The 21,389-nt window shown below is 41.0% G+C and overlaps 1 protein-coding gene across 3 annotated transcripts in view; it reads left to right on the forward strand.

The window, feature by feature from the left end:
- Positions 1-20,880, forward strand: part of dock8 (dedicator of cytokinesis 8) — a 233,949-nt gene extending 213,069 nt beyond the window's left edge. For all 3 annotated transcript variants that reach the window (XM_067983264.1, XM_067983265.1, XM_067983266.1), the window contains 10 exons: positions 1,707-1,899; positions 1,987-2,130; positions 6,034-6,165; positions 7,012-7,146; positions 10,875-10,964; positions 11,416-11,652; positions 12,761-12,904; positions 14,672-14,778; positions 16,226-16,396; positions 19,457-20,880. In XM_067983264.1, coding sequence (XP_067839365.1) covers positions 1,707-1,899; positions 1,987-2,130; positions 6,034-6,165; positions 7,012-7,146; positions 10,875-10,964; positions 11,416-11,652; positions 12,761-12,904; positions 14,672-14,778; positions 16,226-16,396; positions 19,457-19,523 — 1,420 coding nt within the window. In that variant the 3' untranslated portion in view covers positions 19,524-20,880. The remainder of the gene's footprint in view (positions 1-1,706; positions 1,900-1,986; positions 2,131-6,033; positions 6,166-7,011; positions 7,147-10,874; positions 10,965-11,415; positions 11,653-12,760; positions 12,905-14,671; positions 14,779-16,225; positions 16,397-19,456) is intronic.
- The last annotated feature ends 509 nt before the right edge of the window (positions 20,881-21,389 follow it).

The raw sequence follows: 21,389 nt of genomic DNA on the forward strand, positions 1-21,389 counted from the left end.
TTTGGGTAGTCTTACTTTGCCACATTTCTTAGAATGCCATTCTCTCCAGCTTCTGCCCCCAGGTCCTACAAGTACTGTACAGACAATTGAGCCTGGTCACCTCCTTCCAACAGGCATGGTGCACTGCTGTCTTGTAAGGAGAATGTCCCAACAGCCAAACAGGACAACCATCCTCACCCCCACCTTATGGAGCAGCACATCCACTTTCCCAGCCATCAAACAGGAGGTTGGGTCACTTGTCCACAGGCTCCATCTCGTACCTCCAAACTGGGTTTTCTTTCACTTCATTTGTGTCTGATATTTTCTCTCCTCCTCACCCTTCAGCCTTGAAGGATGAGGAGGAGAGAAAGGCTGACAAATATGCAAAATCTATTTTGAGTCTTCGTGAAGGCAGAAACAATATTTGTCCTTACATACAGCCATTTACCTTTACATGGCGTTAGCCCTTTAAATTTGAGCTGCTTGCCAGATTTTCCATATCCTCCATTAGACTACCTCCCAACACAAGGCCAAAGCTGCACTGAGAGCTCATGTTAACTATTCAAATAAGCTGACCCTGGAAAATTGCAGGCAGTCATGCTCTTGTCTAGCTTTGCACTAACTAATCATTCCCAGCTCCACTTTCTCAAGGTTGCAAAATCAACCCTCTACAGTTCAGAATTTAGAGCTGGAAATGCAGGACAGTCTGGAGCAGTAAACTAGCTGCCTAGCTGAGCCCATCAGTGATTAATTTGGATTTCAATAGCTTGCATAACAGCGACCCTCATAAGTACCATCAAGGTTAAAAACTAATGATAGAGTGAAATTCCCCACCTTTTGGATCACTGAGCATCAGACTGGACCTGGCCCATGTCTAGAAATAATTTGTTGGTTAAGAATCGTCTAATTCCTTTTTCTTTAGCTTCCACCCTGCAGCTACAGGAATTTCCATTAAAGATTTTCACAGCAAAGTAGTCATCATGCTCAACTGCATAGCTTTCTCAATGGCAGCATCGCAGTCGTTGGCTTTCTATGCTGGGCCATTGTTGCAATTTTTTCTATTATTAGTTGCTACACTGGTTTTACTGGGAAAATGTTCTTCTCAAAAAAACCAAAAGCTACCATGGTAGCTATTAGTGTTCTCTGATTAAAAAGTGCTTTGTTAGTAAAGGCTACCTTCTCCCAAACAAGCATCTAGCATCCTCGATCTCTTCATTTCACCAGCCTAACCCTAACCCAAAACTGATGAGGAAGCACTTCCATTGAAATTAAGATGCATCAAAGTGGAGTTTTTATTTTAAAATACCTTTTGAATCTCACCAAACCCAAAAACAGATAAGGAAAATATCTGAGCAAAATGAAATGACATTGTCAATGTAAAAGTAAACAAAACACAAATCAGAAATAAAAATAGAAAATGCTGGATATACAGAAGAGATTGAACAGCATTTGAAAAGAGAAAAGATAGGTTAGATAGGAGCCTGTTGACCTGTATGTTCAATATTTTCTGAAGGATATTTTGATGACTACCTTCAGCCACCTCTTATATCATATTAATAGGAAATTATTCTACAGAAGTACCAGTTTTGGCCGAGGCTTCCTCTCAGCCATCTCCAAAAGGACAAGTTTCTAATCTTGGTTTGGCCATTGGAGAAGAATATTAAATATTAATATTGCTATTTAGTTTTATATATTCTTCATTATTTCATTTTTTAAAAAAAATTCAGACTAGCAAAAGGATATCAAACTTCACCTGATCTACGTTTGACCTGGCTCCAAAACATGGCTGAAAAACATACAAAACGCAAATGCTACACAGAGGCTGCAATGTGTTTGGTCCATGCTGCGGCACTGGTAGCAGAGTACCTCAGCATGTTGGAAGATCACAAGTACCTTCCTGTGGGCAGTGTTAGCTTTCAGGTATGTCTGTTTGGAAAGGATTCATTTAGCACTTTGGTTATCACTGTACATAAGGAACTTCACTAAAATGCTTGTCATGGTTTCCAGAATATATCACCCAATGTGCTGGAAGAATCTGCTGTTTCAGATGATATCTTGTCCCCTGATGAAGATGGGATATGCAGCGGAAGATATTTCAGTGAAAATGGTCTTGTGGGTTTGCTCGAACAAGCTGCTGAGCTCTTCAGCTCAGTAAGTATCTTCTGCCACTCATACTTTATTTTTCTTTCCTCTCTTTTAGGTCATCCTACCCCACATACTATTGCTGTCAGCGTAGACAAGCAGTGTGTCCCCAGAACTCTGCCAGGGCCCCTCATCAGCACGCCATTAGATGTAAGAGAGTGGCCTACAGAAATTTCTCTCCTTTCTGCAGGGGAATGGCTTAGGCACTTTGTATTTGGCAAAGCAGAGATCAGGACCTCACCAAGTGAGGAATGATAGACATGAATCAGTGCTTAGCACTTTCTGGCACAGCTCATTAGAGCTCATTAGAGCACCAACTTACTGCAGCACCATGCCACCAACAACATATTTAAAGAACAGAGGGTAGAGTTTCCGCTTTGGGCACACTCAGGAAATTGCACCCAAAATGTGCTTGATTAGGCTCGGTTACAGTTCAAGTTTCCGCTAAAATTTATTTGCATAATCACAGACTTAAAATATGAACCTGTGCCATTGGGCAGCGTAATAGAACATAATTGATTCTCTCTTTCCATTAAAATGTCACCCTTAATGTATTTAAGAGTGGTAACCTGGTGCAGTTTTATTAATTCTGCTGAAAATGAGTTTATGAGCAAAAATAAGCATTTTTTAATAAGACAGTCCTCCACCTGTGAGTAACCTGATTTAAAATCATTGAAAATTACTTTTAAAATAACTATACTGAACCATTTAATAGTTTCACTGGTATACACTAATCAGTTTCTTAGTAAATTTTTTGATATGAAAAATCTTTTAAAACGTGCCTACTAGTGCTGTGTACCAAAAAAAATTTGCACAATTCGAAGAGCCATCTCGAACCAACGGAATCTTGCAATATCGACCTGGGGGGGCGCAGTTTGTGGGTGGGGAAATTGAATCTTGAACCAGCATAAAAGATCGCGGAAAACACAAACGTAAGTGGCTTTGGGCTTTTAAAATTCCCCGATCTTTTGCGCTGGTTCAGCTGATTCCACCCGGATTGTGCTGATATAACTGGCGAGAACAAGTGTAATCTCTACCCCCAGCAGTTTAAAATTGCATGACTTAGAATTCAAAACAGGAACATAAAGGTTAATTTGAATCCTACCCGCCTGGCGGAAACTGGGCCAGTAAGCAGTTAAGAACAAGCAGGTTACTTTCCTACTCAGATCTCAACCATTTCCAATTTTAACCTGCAAGTTTTGCAGATGGGAGCCTCCTAAATCTATGCAAATCAAGGACCTATTCTGTCAATAGTTCCTGATGCATTTTAATAGGTGTGTTCCTGGAGGCCCCACAAGGAATATCATGTCTTCCCCAGCCCATGCTTCCCTTCAAACACCCCCCCCCACCCCCTGTTTTTCCGACAAGACATCCCAAAATCCCCTTCCTGTGACTTACCTTGATGTGGAGATGCCGGTGATGGACTGGGGTGGACAAATGTAAGGAATCTTACAACACCAGGTTATAGTCCAACAATTTTATTTTAAAATCACAAGCTTTCAGAGATTATCCCCTTCGTCAGGTGACGAAGGGGATAATCTCCGAAAGCTTGTGATTTTAAAATAAAATTGTTGGACTATAACCTGGTGTTGTAAGATTCCTTACATTTGTGACTTACCTGGAAGACAGCGGGCAGCCAAGAACTGCTGAACTGCGTCTATCCACAGCCACAGCCGCTCTGCGCTCCCTTCATGCTCATTCTGGGTGGAAAGTGGACCCGGCGGTCGAGTTAAATTATTCTGGGCCTGAAATTTAGGCCAGCGAATTTTGCACTCGCCACTCGCACCCACCCCCCATCCCCCCCGCAACCCATCTGAAACTGAAACCCACTCTGGGTTAAAATTGACCCTGTGATATCTTCTTTGACTGTTATGCTGATGTTGCACATACTTAGAATCGGGTAAGCAACTACCAGTTATTTTTGTTCCAAAATATCATACCATGGAAGTGTGCATGGTGGATATGTTGTAGGGGAGATGTATATCATGAGTGACAGCTAGGACGTTCTAGTAAGTGCTTGGAATAAACTAGGAAGGCTGCCATTCCCAACTGCATGCTCTGCTTATATCAGAAGTCATGATGTGGAGATGCCGGTGATGGACTGGGGTTGACAATTGTAAACAATTTTACAACACCAAGTTATAGTCCAGCAATTTTATTTTAAATTCACAAGCTTTCGGAGGCTACCTCCTTCCTCAGGTGAACGATGCGGAAATGTAGGTTCATATATCAGAAGTAGAAATGTAGGTTCATGAACTAGTTGAAAATGTATCAACAAAATGTTTTGAAATACGCTGAAGGCCATTCGGAGGCTGCTTTCATTCCAGACCAGTTATTGTTGCATCTAAAAAGAATTAGCATGCTCTTTACGATAGAATGTGTAATCATTTTTTTTACTGTGTACTTTGTATTGCCACATGTCAGTATAAATGCTCAAAAAGAGGATTTGTTTTGATTTGTATATGATTTGTATTTTTACAAATTAAGTTGATCACAAAGATTTAAAGTGCTGAATGACAAAAGGTTAGCCTCAGTCCGAAAAATAAATCATAATCACACCGGCCTCCAAAAATTATTCTGTTTAGAACACTCCTATTAGTGTCATTATTATCCACATTGCATTTATTTCTCAAAGTTAGTTGAGCACAATCATAATCACTTTGCTCCAGACTGGTTGAACTGACTGACATGATCGGGAGCCTTTCAGATTTGTCACTGTACCACAGTATGGCCCAGCAATGCCTCAAATTAAAAAATCTAATCCTCGTACTCAAATCACTCCATGCCCTCGCTCTGCCCCATCTCCATAACTTCCTCCGGCCCTACAACCCTCCAAGAACTCTGCGTTTCTCCAACTTTGGCCTCTTGTGCACCCCACACTTCCTTTTCCCCACCATTGGTGGCTGTGCCTTCAGCTGTCTAGGCCCAAGCTCTGGAATTCCCTCCCTAAACCTTCGCCTCTCTACCTCTCTTCTTTTAAGACACTGCTTAAAGCCTACCTCTTTGACCAAGCCTGACCTAATATATCCTTCTTTGGCTCGGTATCAATTTTTGTCTGATTAAGCTCCTGTGCCTTTTGTAAAGCACCTCGGGACGCTTTGCTACATTAAAGGCACTATATAAATACAAGTTCTTACTGTAGTTGTTGTTGAAGTAAGGTCCGACCATAGACGGAGAATGCTCAACCTACTCACATTTCAACTGATGGCTCTGCCAATGCAGCAGGACTGCTACTGCGGTCGAAACTAATTTAAAATGTTTTTCTTTAATAAGTTATTAAATTATCTTAATTGGCAGGTTATTAGTGATATTGAATCACAGCATTCATGATTCAACACCAGTTAATGAATACTACTCAAAGTAGAAATCAAAGAAATGGGTCTGGACAACACATTAGAGGTGGGAGTTGAAAACTGCTTACAAGTGAAGTGTAAAGGGATGGGGACATATGCAAATGCTTAACTAAAAAAAACATTGGATACTTCATGAGAAGCATCCTAACCACAGCATATCATGCTTTCAGTGACATTGCTACGAGAGACTCGCCCTTTGGGAGCCGGTGACATTTATCAATTTAAGGGCAGTTAATTAAACAGTTTAGTTTTAACTGATTTTTCAAATTCATTTTTAACCCAAAATACATAGGTCCACTGCTCTGTATATCGATTCAATGGGATTTGTATTATTCTTGGTCAGATTAGGAGACCAAACTTTGAGAAATATGCAAATAAGATTAAATAAATCTGAAGATTATGCAAATAAATAGTCTATGGAAGTAAATATATTTACTAGTTTACAAAAAATAATTGAAGGAAAAATCTAACTTTGGACTCGAGGGATTAAATGGTTAATGCAGTGAATTGTTACGCCGCAAATGATTATGTCATTAACATAAACTCTTCCTTTCTCTAGGCCTATATGTTTGAAACTGTAAATGAAGTTTACAAAGTTGTCATACCAATCCAAGAAGCACATAGAGATGTCAACAAATTGGCTTACATACACGAGAAGCTCAAAAAAGCATTTGAAAGCATAACATCAAAGGTAACTCATTTTACCTCAGTAGACAAGATTATCTCAGTGTTATAGTATTTTCTTCAACATTATTTATCATACTCGGAAAGAACTCTTTACAACATACATGATGAAGCTTCATAGATTTCTACGAGCAAGGAGGGGAAATATTGCATACGTAAGACTTGGTTTTGCTAATTGTTTTTATTTTGAGATTTGCATCTAAATGAGAGGAATAAAGGTCATATGACATAACAGGGACTCAGAATACCAGGCTGTTGAGATTCTTAATGGCTCACACCACTCAAACAAACAAACACACACACACACACACACATGTATACACACACGTCACTAAAATCCGAACAACAATGGTTGATGGGGAAAAATGGTCAGTCAATATTTGTGTCTCCTCCTAGTACAACATCCCATTCCATCAAAGCCTTACACAAAAGGGAAGCGTGGATACATTGGGGGTGATTTTAAACTCCAAGAACGGGCGGGTTGGGGGCGGGTGGGAGTTGAAAATAGTTGTTTTTTGGGACGCAACCGCAACCCGGCTTTATTTTCGGGTTTAACGTCGCGTATAAAAGTACAGGCTTCCCACTGGGAATGCAAAGGGTTTAAAATCACCCCCAACAATCCAAAACTTTCTCCTTTTTACCATGGTTACCAGGTTCTAACACTTTATAATATACTGCACATTATTATGACTTTCTGATTAATAGTTTCATGCTACAAAGCAGCTTCATGTTAATGTGCCCTTCACTATAAATATAGTAGCGCAGTAAAGGGTTGCTGTGCTAATCCTCCCATACCTGATGCAACAGCCTGTGGTTATCTAAATTAAACGTGTGGCTTGTTTTTTTTTGCAAGGGTTGTAAACGAATGTTTGGTACATACTTCCGTGTTGCATTCTACGGAGTTAAATTTGGGGATTTGGATGAACAGGAATATATCTACAAAGAGCCTGCCATCACCAAGCTACCAGAAATTTCTCATCGACTGGAGGTAAACAAAACCCATTATTGATCTATATAGTAATTGGTACTAATCAGTTGTTTTTGATGGTATTTTTCACGAAAAAGAAAAAAGAAAGACTTATATAGCGCCTTTCATGACCTCAGGACGTCCCAAAGCACTTTACAGCCAATAAAGTATTTTTGAAGTGCAGTCACTATTGCAATGTGCGAAACAAGGCAGTCAATTTATATACAGCAAGGTTACACTAATAGCAATGTGATAATGACCAGATAATCTGTTTTAGTGATGTTGGTTGAGGGATAAATATTGGCCAGGAATCTGTGGATAACTCCTGCTCTTCATCAAAATAGTGCCATTGGATCATTTATATCCATGTAAGAGGGCAGACAGGGCCTTGGTTTAACGTCTCATCGGAAAGGTGGCACCTCCAACAGTGCAGCACTCCCTCAGTACTGCACCAGAGTGTCAGCCTAGAATTTTTGTCCTCAAGTCTCTGGCATGGGGCTTGAACTTATAACCTTCTGACTCAGAGGCGAGAGTGGTGCCAACTAAGCCGAGGCTGATTAGTAGCACAAACTTATACAATTACACCTTTACAGTTCAGACGTGATAGTCAGACCACGCCTTGTTACGAAGCAGTTAAGCTGCATCACCAAGGCTTCATAGTAGTTTTTTTTAAAATGCTTCACTTTGCTGGGAGAACGTTTCACAGACACTACAATTCTCTTTTACCTTGATATGGTGACTATTCTTTGTGTGAGCCGAGACAATGAGGCCTAGAAGTTGGTTCGTGCCTGACCTCGTGTGCAAATTAAGCATCAAGCATGAACCACCACGCCAAAACTGATGAGCAAGAGGATCACACGTAAGTGGTCCTCCTGCATGATCAGGATGTGACCGGCGTGCTGGGAATGCCAGTCGCACCCCAGGAGGCAGTGTGCCAGTCACAAACAGGATGAAGATTGGCTAGCAGGGACACTGGCACCTGAGCAACTGTGAGTCCAGGGGGAAGGAGGAGATCTGGAGGGGGTCGAGGGGTGGCCAGCACCGGACCACAGTTTTAACATTCAACTCAGTAAAATATTTTTTTACTTACCTTTTTGGTGGCCACCTCCAGCAGTCTCTTTAAGAACCGTTGGTTTGGCTACTGTATGCCTAAGAAAACTGACTACAGCATGCATGATGCATGGTGCAGTCAGACCACAACCAATTTCAGGAATGGGCCTGAGAAAAGGCATTAGGCCCCCGACCTGCATAGGCAATGGGCCTAACAACTGTTTTAGGCAGGCCCTTGATGATGCCCTAACCAACATGGTATGCACATATTAATTCCACGTTGGTTATTGGATCCTATGTCTACATTTTACACCTGAAAAATGGGCGCTGCGTGATCCAATTTCTAGGTCTGAATATCAGTAGGTAATTTGATCCAAGAGACATGACAAATGATAACTGAGTCTAGTCCTGCCCTCACCCGACACTCAAATGTGGATGTTTCATCAGGAAACTCTCATTGGTACAAAAGAATGGGAAGCCTGCTTGATTTTTCGTTTCTCTATACATCCTGAAGATGTTGAGGCAAATTGTTTTTTCATATTCCCACTGCTACCGCAGCTGAGTAAGTTAACTCAGCCCAGACTAGGAATCAACCTCAGATCTTCTTGGCTTGTTTAGCTTAGTACCACTCGAGACAATGATTAACCCATTAAGCCATTGGGAAGAAGATTTATGAAAGATGCTCAATTAACAGAGGCCACCTGGTAGCTTTACAGGTTCATTTCTGCATCTCCTCACAGAACCCTAGAAATTACTGTTTGCAATATCAGTGGATGGATGGTTAACAGAATCGTAGAACTGTCCTCTGCCTACAGGTTAATGTATGTTAAAATAGAAGGCAAAGGAATGTAATTTGACCGTGTTATTCATCTACTAATATCACCAGCATTAATTTCTATGCTACAATGAATTCCCAATCTCAGTCAGGCCACCAGGGAGAATAGGGAGAGAATTGTGGGGGGCAGTTCAACCCGAGCCACTCTCTCGCCTCTTAGCATCTCGTTATAGAACAGCATTCATGGAGAACTGGGAGCAGGATGCTTGGCTGCCTTGTAGGTCAGGAGTGGTGTATGAATAATGGGGAAAGATTAGAAAAACAATGAACAGAAATGGAAGGTTAAAAAAATGTTACATTAAGGAAAGATCTTCAAACTGACCCACCACAACACTTTTGTTGTTCCTCAACACAGCAGAATCTATCATCGAGTAAGGGACACAAAGGTAACTCAAAATTGTCTGTTTAAACAATGAATCTGCCGTATCAGCCTGACTTCCACAGAGTCTAATCATAGGAAATGTTTTTTTTCCTTTTCTGGGTGCTACCCTTGGACTCTTTCGTATGACTCTTTCTCAATGTTTGCCTTCCATTCATACAAAGGATAGAATTGTGGTAGCTAGGTGAGTTTGTAGTCCCTTGGGGGTAAATTTTAACCCCACAAACAGGTGGGTTGGGGGCGGTTGGGAAGGTAAAAATTGTAAAAATCTAAAACCCGACCTCAACACTCCTCCAATCTGCTCACTTCCAGTTTTAACGGAGGCAGATCGAGGGGCTGGCGACCGACCCGCTCTCAGGAGGTGGGACAGTCAGTGGAAGCTTTGAAGTAGGCTGCGGGTCACCATTTTGACAGTTTTTTTATTTTTAAGTCCTGGGAGCAGGGATTCTCGGGCCTTCTGCTTCATGCCAAGGAAGAGGAGGCGAGAGGGATCGAAACCCCATGTCCGACCCCCCATCCCCATCCCCGTGTCCAAACCCCCCCCTTGTCCGATCCTCCCTCCCCCGTGATCTCCGGCAAGCCCCCCCCCACCCCCGTGATCTCCGGCACCACCCCCCGCCCCCGTGATCTCCGGCACCACCCCCCCCACGGTCTCTGACACCCCTCAGCCCTCGTGAGCCTTGACGCACCTGATGACCCCCACCCCATCTAAGACTTATCTGCTGGCATCCGCTCCCTGGCTCTTCATCCATCCGACTGACAGCCAGCCTGTCAATCTGGCTGGCTTGTCGGGCCGAAACCTACCACAAAAAATTAAAGGACATCCTTATGTCAAAATCGTATAGACGTCCGGCCAACTTATACTTCCGGGTTTCCCATCAGAAACTCCCCCCACCTCCGCCCTCTCCCCAGCTCCTGGTTAAAATTTACCCCATGGTGTTTTGCAGTGTATCAATTTAGTATGTAGGTTGGACTGTAATAATTTTTGCATGGGAATGTTCCTGTTGGCGCACCTTTGATGCTGGGTTGACGTTTATGCCTGGCTTGTAACTGTTTGCTCTTGCCCTCTCTCTTCATTTGCAATTAACTCTGTCTATTCGTTTGGACTGTTTTTTAAAAAAATCATAAATGGTTAAGTGTGAAAGAAGTCCATTTTGGGCCATCATGCCTCTGCCACATTTTCTATTACATCACATTTTTTGACAATTTCTTTTCACTATTTTTCCTACTTCCTCTCCCGAAGGCATTGTTGCAGGTATATAGTTCCTCACCCAATGTTCAATGTGCAGTCCCCGCAGGTGACACTGAAAAGCAATCAGGTTTCTTTTCAACTGAAGATTTTGATGTTCTTCAATAATGGGACTTCATCATGGATTAAAATCTGCTTAGCAACTAACCAAACTGTGCCCATTTGGATAGACTATCATCTAATGGTATTTAAAGAGCTCTGTTAAATCCACGGATCCTACCTTATTTTTCGTACAGGCATTTTATGGACAGTGTTTTGGTGAGGATGCTGTAGAAGTTATTAAGGATTCCAGTCCTGTGGAAAAGAGAAAGCTGGATCCCAACAAGGTCAGTTGAAAATTATTTACAATGTGCAATGTAGATCCATTCCTCATGAAAATTTGCATTTTTATTTTGGGATCTTCAAAAAATCTTTATGAACCTATATGTTTTTTCTGAATTTTATATTCTGCAATATGGTAATGCAGTGGATTAAAGACTCAACACTTGTCAATCTCAGTGGCACTGATCAAAGGCTTAGAGTAAAATCCTGCAAAGTGGAGTAAAAACCTATTGGGGAATGTACAATGGGCCACTCTTGTATGCCTCCTAGCAATTGACTGGGAGTAGCATTGGCAGTTGGCCAGGATCCAATGTTCAACCCTGCTGCCTGAGGCACAGGAATATACATCCCACTAAGTGGAGAGAAAGAGGCAGTATGCCCACACAATAGGGTACACACTACCAAATAAAAATTACTCGTATATTTAATGGATTTTTAACTTTGTTGTGTTTCCAGGCCTATATACAAATAACATTTGTTGAGCCATTCTTTGATGATTATGAAATGAAAGACAGAATCACCTATTTTGAAAAGAATTTCAACCTTCGGCGCTTCATGTACACCACTCCATTTACCAAGGATGGACGCCCCCGAGGAGACCTCAGCGAGCAGTACAAGAGAAAGACCATCCTCACAACCCTACATGCTTTCCCTTACATTAAAACTAGAATTAATGTCATTCAGAAAGAAGAGGTAAAAAAAAAATTGTATTTGATAAAAATTGTACAAACTATTTGAAAGACACACAGATTTTGAAGATTGAAGTTATTGAAAAGTTCAACATTTAATGCACGAGGGGGTACCCCATTCTCAAGCAACTTGTCTGAATCACTTCACGGACCTGTTCTTCATGACAGTCACTTCACTAAATAGCACGAACATCAAAAACTGTGGCAGTATGTATGCTGTACTTGCAGGGTCTGCTGGTTGGACCAAAAAATATTAGTGTAAGGGAAAAAAACGGAAAGAATAAAAGTACAGCACAGGAGGATGGTTGAGGCTAAAACCTTTTTATCAAAATATATGTTTGTTTTTCCTTTGTGTGCCAGAAGCTAATTGCAACATTTCCAAATGTTGTGCGTAAGGAATAATTAACGGTTAGATGGAAAATGGAGAAATCATGTAGAAAGGATCTAAGAAACATCGATTGGAAGAGCAACTACCATCCTTGAAATGCAAATAGCTAGTAGTCAATAAATTATGTATAAGCAACCCAATATCCTTTACTGGTTGAATTTAAACGACTGCTGCTGCAAGGCATTCATAATCTGGAAATACGATTGCATCAGGAAAGCAAAAGATAAAACCTGATAAGCAGCAGAGGGAGATTTCATAAGTAAAAGACCATTCAACTTCAAAATTGCTCTGCCAAATTCTCTTCTTTCACAGCTCCCTGTTCACTATCTCTGTTTTAATGTGGCTGGAACTTAGCTCATACCTTTTCCTGTTGAATTTAATGCTGAGTTGTGGGCCATTTACTTAACTATGAATCTTATTGAAATGCACACAAAAGCTTGGCTGCTCATTCCCAAGGGCTGTGTTACAATTAAGATGGGGTGTGCCGTTACCCAGGTATAATTTCACAAGATAGTCCTGAAAGGTTTTCACAGTGTAATAGGTTCCAGTAGAAACAGCAGTGAATAGTGAGTCCCAGTATCTTTTAGGATTTTAACTGCTGATATCTGATGCCATCCAATGTCACTAATACTCAACAAGTGTGTTTCTAGTGAGAATAGAATTCAAATCTGTTTTCAATTATAGCAGGCTGAAAAGAAGTAATTTTATCTGTTTCATTTTGCAGTTTATCCTGACGCCCATTGAAGTAGCTATTGAGGATATGCAGAAGAAAACCCTCGAGCTAGCAATTGCAACTAACCAGGAACCTCCAGATCCTAAAATGCTTCAGATGGTGCTACAAGGCTCTGTGGGAACTACTGTGAACCAGGTACCACACCAAAGAGTCTGAGTCAACTTGTACATGTTGATTTGTACATGTCAGCCTGGTGACTTGGAGCTCGAAGACCTAAGACATGATGATTTAGTGGCCATTTCTCAATAAGTTCTTAAGTGCTTCCTACGTTCACAACATCTAACCGTTAATTATTCCTTACGCACAACATTTGGAAATGTTGCAATTAGCTTCTGGCACACAAAGGAAAAACAAACATATATTTTGTGCACTGAAAACATTCTCCATCGCTTCTGATTAAGATGTCAGGGACAATGCAAAAAAAAAATTCTATTAGCCATGTACGGCCTGACACATAAAGCTTTACTAAATCTTACAGCAAAGCTGCTCGGAGTACAGTTTTCCTCATTTTTGGAGTTTAATCAGATTAATTTAATGATTAATGAAGATTAATTTAAATATGATTTCATCAATTTGTATTTGGACAGCTAAATAATACCAATTTGGAACAGTTTAAGAATATACGCTCTATATAAAACCTCTTCAAATATTGAGAAATAATTAATGTAGCTGCCATTTTCCTCATTAACTGTTCGGTACTTTGTTTGGTGTAGGAATATGTGGCAATGGTGTGCCTTTTAGGCGCTTGCCCATTGAAAAGGCTGTTCTCTGCTACCAATGTTTACAATGGAGCCAAAGTTCTTAGGGTGGGGAAGGGCACAAAGCAGACAGATTGCCTGTGGGTGGACAGGATTTTGGGGCGGAACCTAGATACCCTAGGTTTCCACTCTGCAACTTGTGGCCCAAATTCCTGTTTGTCGGGGGCATAAGCAATATGGGAGGGGCAAGTCATAAGCTCACTTCCCACATATGTAGGTGAAATTTTGGGGGCATTCCAAAGCTTTGCAGGAATTCCAGCCAGCACGCCCTGCAAGAGACCCAGTGGAACTCACACCAGATGACAGCAGGCATGGGTTCCATACGGTACCTTAAGATCCCAGAGGGGATTAATTATCTATTAACGACCACTGTTGTTTCCCTGCAGAGAATAAATAATTTTGGAATACTTTATTCTTTGGCTTATCATGGGCCCCTAGCGTTCTCTATTGGAGCAGTAGTCTGCTGTTCAGTTTTTCCAGGACCTCACTGGGATAAGCATGTACCCAACTATTTAAATGATCAAGTCCCCACAATTTGGGATGGTGTCAATGTCCTGTACAGTGTTGGCAGGGGAACAGGGACCATGGAATTTCAGGGCTGATGAGTTTTATCCTGGAATGGTCATATGGTTATCCAACCACTAGCAGACACCTTGGCTACTTTTCCCCACCAGTGGGAATGGTGCGCCCTTTAGTCACTTGCTTTACTTGTCTATTGTGTATTGTCTTGGGTTAATCTTGTACTTGTCCAAATACAAATTGATGAATTGATAGTTAAATCTGTCTTATTGATGACTCACAAGCAGCAGAGTATTCCAAAGCCATTCAACTAACTGAAGGATTAGTATCAGGTACCAGCAACCACATAAAGAGGATGGATTAAAGCATTTAAAATCAAGTATAAAAAATGTATATTCTCCTACTCACAATATAATACTAAAGTACATGCTGGATTCATAATAGTCTAGTGATGAAAATTGCAATAATATACAGCAACTGCTTTGAGTCCAAAATTTCTCACTCTATATTTTTAAGTTTTCATAATTTATATTGTTAATGGTTTTTATTCTCTATAAACGAACCAAAGCACCATCCTTGTTTCCTAGTGTTTCTACCTCATACCAGTTTTATCTGCTTATTATAGGGTCCATTAGAAGTAGCTCAAGTGTTTCTGGCTGAAATTCCAGAGAATTCACAACTCTTCAGACATCACAATAAGTTGAGGTTATGCTTCAAAGAATTTATCATGCGGTGAGTTAAATAAAATGCACTGAGTTATTTGTTGAACCTACAAATGTAACATATTGCAAGTGTAACAAATGCAGTATCCAATGACACAGCAAATTAATCCAGTCAGTAGCTGAGCGATATAGATTAGAAAGGTGCCATGTATGATCTCCAGTCTGTACTGAGTTCATTGACTTCAGCTGGGGTGGTGGTAGAAGTTCCATAATTGGCCCAAACGCCTGATTATGCTGGAAAACTGGCCAGGGTCAGGGTCACCTTGCATGATTGGTTTCCAGTGACTCCTGCTGGAAGTGCACGTATCAGGTGAGGACAGGTGTGGTCTTGGCTGCGATGCCCTGTGGTTGAATAGCTGAATAACCCGTCAAGACTCTTACCTGATAAATGGCCATTTGGATGAGATACTCGAGGGTAACTGGTGCCCTTGGAACCATATCCCTGGAAAGAGTCCACACCTTCAGGAAAGGAGGTCAAGGGAGAAAATTGGCAAGAAAAGGAGGAATAAAATAAAAGCACAAAACAAATATACTTGTTTTATTTGACATGGGGATACTCTGAAAGTATGCATCAAAGCCTTTCTTCAACAGCCTGCAGAGGCACCTGAGAAAATTGGCTTGTTTTCAACTTGGGGTTTAATTTCCTCTGCATGTTATTTTTAGTGCATTGGTTAATGCATTCTCATCAAATTTCTCTTTGCATATTTTGATGCAGACTTCAACCAATTTAATATCAGTGAGTTAACTAAAGTGTTAAGATAGCACGAACGTGAATTTGTTAGGAACGCATTGGCAGTGCACTAAGAATAGAAATGAAAACCCTTTGTGTCCTCAGCCTACATATTCCTCAGTACCTTATACTGATTAGATTTATCTTTAAAGCAAGTCTGATTGTTTGCTTGGCCTCACCAGAAATCAGAATAAATGCACAGATGTTATTTTTGTAATCGAATTAATAAATACTTCACATTTTTCAAATGAGGATAATTTAAGAAGATGTTAATAAGAAGCTTGTTCACACCCACAGTTCACTTTCTGGTGTGCTGCTGATTGCACTGTGTCTGTGTGTGTGTGTGTGTGTGTGGAGATGTCACTATGCTGAGGAAGGGGAAATTGGAGAGAATAACCCCAAGCCTCTCTTGCACACCGCCTGGTGGATGATTACGGAATGGAATTGGCACAAGGAGCAATTCATCTGCTCATCCTCCTAAGCCAAAATTTTTGCATGAGCAAGAGAGGGAAAGAAGAGAAAATAAATATCTACCAAACAATTTCAAACATGCAATCAAAAGGGGATATTAGAAAACATCAGTACACTAAATATAGGGTAAACCTGGAGAATGCAAAATAGTAGACGGCCTGATTGTAAAAGTAACTTAAATATTCCCTCTAATGTCAATGATGTTTTACTGCTCTCCACTGAACGGGTCTTTGCTAATGTGTTTATTCCTCTCCAGATGTGGAGATGCTGTGGAGAAGAACAAACACCTGATTGCTTCGGACCAAAAGGAATATCAACAAGAACTGAAAAAGAATTATAACAAGTTAAAAGAGAACCTGAGACCAATGATTGGGAGAAAGATCCCAGACCTGTATAAACCAGTAATAAAAATCCACCAGGAGACCAAGTAAGATACACAAACGCAACATTACCCCTACTGTAGCTCAGCAACAAAAAGAACGATTATAACTTACAAAAGAGTATAACATTTCAGGTGTAGGCCTTCGATTTTGATTTCGGGTTACACCCAAAACTTTAGTCAATCTTTTTATTTCAGAAGCTGATCGGCCTGCTAGGTATTTCTGGCATTTGCTACTTTCATTTCAGATTTTCAGAATCCACCGTTTTCTTTTAGTAATTTTTGATGACATTTCCTACACAAAAATAGTATTGAGATGAGAACTGCTCCCTCTTGTTGGGCTTGCTACGCACTGGCTAAAATAGTTCTCCTGAATGCATTTTTAGAATCCTATATCTTTTACACTGTTTGTATCCCAGGTAATATTAGGGTAGTTGAAATCCCCTACTATTACTGCCCTGTTGTTTTTGCACTTCTCAGAAATTTGCCAACATATTTGCTCTTCTATCCACATCTGACTGTTTTGGGGGTCTATCGTGCACTCCCAGCAATGTGATTGCCCCTTTTTTGTTCTTTACCTCAACCCATGTGGCCTCATTTGATGATCCTTTAATGTGCTATTAGTTTGTCTATCTTGTTACAAATGCTTCATGCATTCAAATGAAGCACCTTCAACTTTTTACTATTTTTACCTGATTAGACCTTATTCACAGATGCACTATTATTGTTCAACTCTCCTGTCCCTTCCTAACACACTTTGCTTATCTTTACCCTAATCACTACACTGGCCTTGGCAGGACAATTTGAGAAGGCTGTTTTTTTTTTAAAAAAGCATATGGGATACTGGGCCTTATTATTAAAGGCATTGAGTACAAAAGCAATGAAGTTATGCTAAACCTTTATAAAACACTGGTTCGGCTTCAGCTGGTGTTCAATTCTGGGCACCACACTTTAGGAATGATGTCAAAGCATTAGAGAGGGTGCAGAAGGGATTTATTAGAATGGTACCAGGGATGAGAGACTTCAGTTTTGTGGAGAGACTGGAGAAGCCAGTCTTCAGCCAATTCGATTCACTCCACGTGATATCAATAAACGGCTTAGTGCACTTTATACTGCAAAGGCTATGGGCCCCGACAACATGACTGCTGTAGTGCTGAAGACTAGTGCTCCAGAACTAGCTGTGCCTCTAGCCAAGCTCTTCCAGTACAGCTACAACACTGGCATCTACCCGACAATGTGGAAAATTGCCCAGGTATGTCCTGTCCACAAAAAGCAGGACAAATCCAATCCGGCCAATAACCGCCCCATCAGTCTACTCTCAATCATCAGCAAAGTGATGGAAGGTGTCGTCGACCGTGCTTTCAAGCGACACTTACTCACCAATAACCTGCTCACTGATGCTCAGTTTGGGTTCCGCCAGGACCACTCGGCTCCAGACCTCATTACAGCCTTGGTCCAAACGTGGACAAAAGAGCTGAATTGCAGAGGTGAGGTGAGAGTGACTGCCCTTGACATCAAGGCAGCATTTGACCGAGTGTGGCACCAAGGAGCCCTAGTCAAATTGAAGTCAATGGGAATCAGGGGGAATTCTCTCCAGTGGCTGGAGTCATACCTAGCACAAAAGAAGATGTTAGTGGTTGTCAGAGGCCAATCATCTCAGCCCCAGGACTTTGCTGCAGGAGTTCCTCAGGGCAGTGTCCTAGGCCCAACCAGCTTCAGCTGCTTCAACAATGACCTTCCCTTCATCATAAGGTCAGAAATGGGGATGTTCGCTGATGATTGCACAGTGTTCAGTTCCATTCGCAACCCCTCAAATAATGAAGCAGTCCGAGCCCGCATGCAGCAAGACCTGGACAACATCCAGGCTTGGACTGATAAGTGGCAAGTAACATTTGTGCCAGACAAGTGCCAGGCAATAATCATCTCCAACAAGAGAGAGTCTAACCACCTCCCCTTGACATTCAACGCCATTACCATCACCGAATCCCCTACTATCAACATCCTGGGGGTCACCATTGACCAGAAACCTAACTGGACCAGCCATATAAATACTGTGGCTTCAAAAGCAGGTCATGGGTATTCTGCGGCGAGTGACTCACCTCCTGACACCCCAAAGCCTTTCCACCATCTACAAGGCACAAGTCAAGAGTGTGATGGAATACTCTCCACGTGCCTGGATGAGTGCAGCTCCAACAACACTCAAGAAGCTCGACACCATCCAGGACAAAGCAGCCTACTTGATTGGCACCCCATCCACCACCCTAAACATTCACTCCCTTCACTACCGGCGCACTGTGGCTGCAGTGTGTACCATCTACAGGATGCACTGCAGCAACTCGCCAAGGCTTCTTAGACAGCATCTCCCAATCCCGCGACCTCACACACCATCCCGACTTGGAAATGTATCGCCGTTCCTTCATCGTCATTGGGTCAAAATCCTGGAACTCCCTTCCTAACAGCACTGTGGGAGAACCGTCACCACACGGACTGCAGCGGTTCAAGAAGGCGGCTCACCACCACCTTCTCGAGGGCAATTAGGGATGGGCAATAAATGCTGGCCTCGCCAGCGACTCCCACATCCCATGAACGAATAAAAAAAAAACTGGGGTTGTTCTCCTTAGAACAGAGAAGATTAAGGGGAGATTTGATAGAGGTGGTCAAGATCATGAACACCTCTATCAAACTGTTTTGATAGAGTAAATTACGAGAAACTGTTTCCAGTGACAGAAAGATCGGTAACCAGAGGACACAGATTTAAGGTGATCGGCAAAAGAGCCAGAGGCGACATGAGGAAACATTTTTTTACGCAGCGATTTGTAATGATCTGGAATGCACCGCCTGAAAGGGTGGTGGAAGCAAATTCAATAGTAACTTTCAAAAGGGAATTAGATAAATACTTGAAGGGAAAAAATTTACAGGGTAAGGGGAAAGAGCAGGGGAGTGGGACTAATTGGATAACTCTTTCAAAGAGCTGGCACAGGCACGACTGGCCGAATGGCCTCCTTCTGTGCTGTACCTACTATGAACAAGTGATGGTGCTACTGTGTTTATTAATGTTCTCTAAAGCATTATTAGTAACACAATAACTTTTATTTTTTCTACCTCAAGGGAATCCTTTCAAAGATCAAGTTTTAGGAAGTATGAGACATCGCTATCAAATCCACAGAGCAGCTGATGGAATCTCTGTCTGTTTGAGACACTAGGATCTGTTTCTTTATTGTACCGGGGGCAATATATTGAGCTCTAAGAGCCATCATGTCAAATGAAAGAAAAGTATGAAAACTGCACTTTGATTATCATTTTTCAAAAAAGTGATGCACTTTTTAAAAAGGAATAACCATAGATGGATACTGATATCATCTACTTCACATAGAGAAAGCTACCAGGCACCATTTTAAGCTGTTGTTAATTCAGCTCACAAAAGTGGTACTAATGTGCTGTTATCTCTTGCATTCTCCATAATAATATCGTCCATGAGATTTTACTACCTTGCCATTCCATTGCCTTCCCAACACGTTAATGGACCCATCTTATGATGTTTACATGAACTAGCATTGCATCCTCGAGTCTAAAGTGCAGCTAATTTGTCACAATACAATTTCTCTCTGCTGATTCTGTATATAACCTATACTTAATTTTTGTGACTGTCATTTAATTTTAAACAAGGTGTAGCCTCTTTTGCTTTTATTAATGTAATTCTGCTATTTAAATATAACATTTTGCTTTCAATCCATCAGAGATTCCTTTAGAACACTGTCAGATTTCAATCATGTGTTCTGCAACTCGTATACCTCTGTTGTTAAACCTTGTGCAGTTCAACTATTTCACTGGTGGGAACCTACATATTAAGTACGTTTGAGCCACAATACGTCCGGAATGGTATTAACCTATATTTTAGGTTTGCAATTCTGTTTTCATTTCTGTGCAACCAGCTTTGTGGCATTCTATTACCCAAGGACACACAAAGCTGGTACGATTCAATGAAGACTTTTACAAGAATTCTTTCAAACACTCAATAAAATGCTATCTGTGCGTGACCTTAGAATATAACACCATACATCCCAGCGTGCCCTGTATTGTCACACAACGAATCCTGGTGAAGAGTTTAATGGTATTAAGGATAACCAGACACTTCCAATCAGGATGTGATTGTGTACTATGACTATCAGAAAATGATGCAAATTTCTATTTGATTATTGTTTAAATACTGTGTAGATGAAGTTAGTTCCTCACTCCCTCCCATCCTGGAAATTATGCTTTCTCCGGTTTTTATATAATTGGAATAAGATCACCACTCTTTATAAAAGCTGGTCTGTCCACAGATGGCTGTAACTAGTTGTAAAAGCAATGTAATGTTGAATTTCTCACCTGGTGCATCCAAATTCCAAAATATGATTCTAAACACATTGTTGATGTTATAAATACAAGCATCTTCTCAAACTGCCTTGAGTCCTAATCTGTTGTATATTATCGTATATTATCTTCTTATGTACAGAAACTCCCAACCATGCAAATAAATACTTGTCAAGTGATTGTGGCACTGATAAGTGTTAATGCTTCTCAAGTTCTTGTGCAGTGTGAGTTAATTTTGTTCTCAACAATAGACATCACTTTCAAGGGAATCAAAGACCCACAACAAAGACTTAATAACAAATAATAGTCGGAAGTAGTACTTTTTTGGCACAAAGTTTAAGGTGTTTTGTTTAATCATGAATGATTATTATTTTCCTTTTACATTTTTTATTGGGATTCTAAAAGATTTATATTGTATGTACACCTAAAAGTTTCTCTGCCAAAAAGTACCAGGAAGCTTTTCTTATATTATGTCTTCGTAAACAAATTCTAACTATGTAAATGTATCATTACATCACTTGCACATGACATCCTAGAATCATACAAATTACAGCATTGTAGGAGGCCATTCTTTCCTTATGGCTGTGCTGGTGCTAGCCCTTCCGCTGGATCTATCTATTTCCAAACTCACATGCCTGCCCTTTCCCCATATCTTTTCATATTATTCCTGACACTCTGGGTCACTAAA

This window comes from Heptranchias perlo, chromosome 4 (genome assembly GCF_035084215.1).
Source record: "Heptranchias perlo isolate sHepPer1 chromosome 4, sHepPer1.hap1, whole genome shotgun sequence".
NCBI classification, from domain to species: domain Eukaryota; kingdom Metazoa; phylum Chordata; class Chondrichthyes; order Hexanchiformes; family Hexanchidae; genus Heptranchias; species Heptranchias perlo.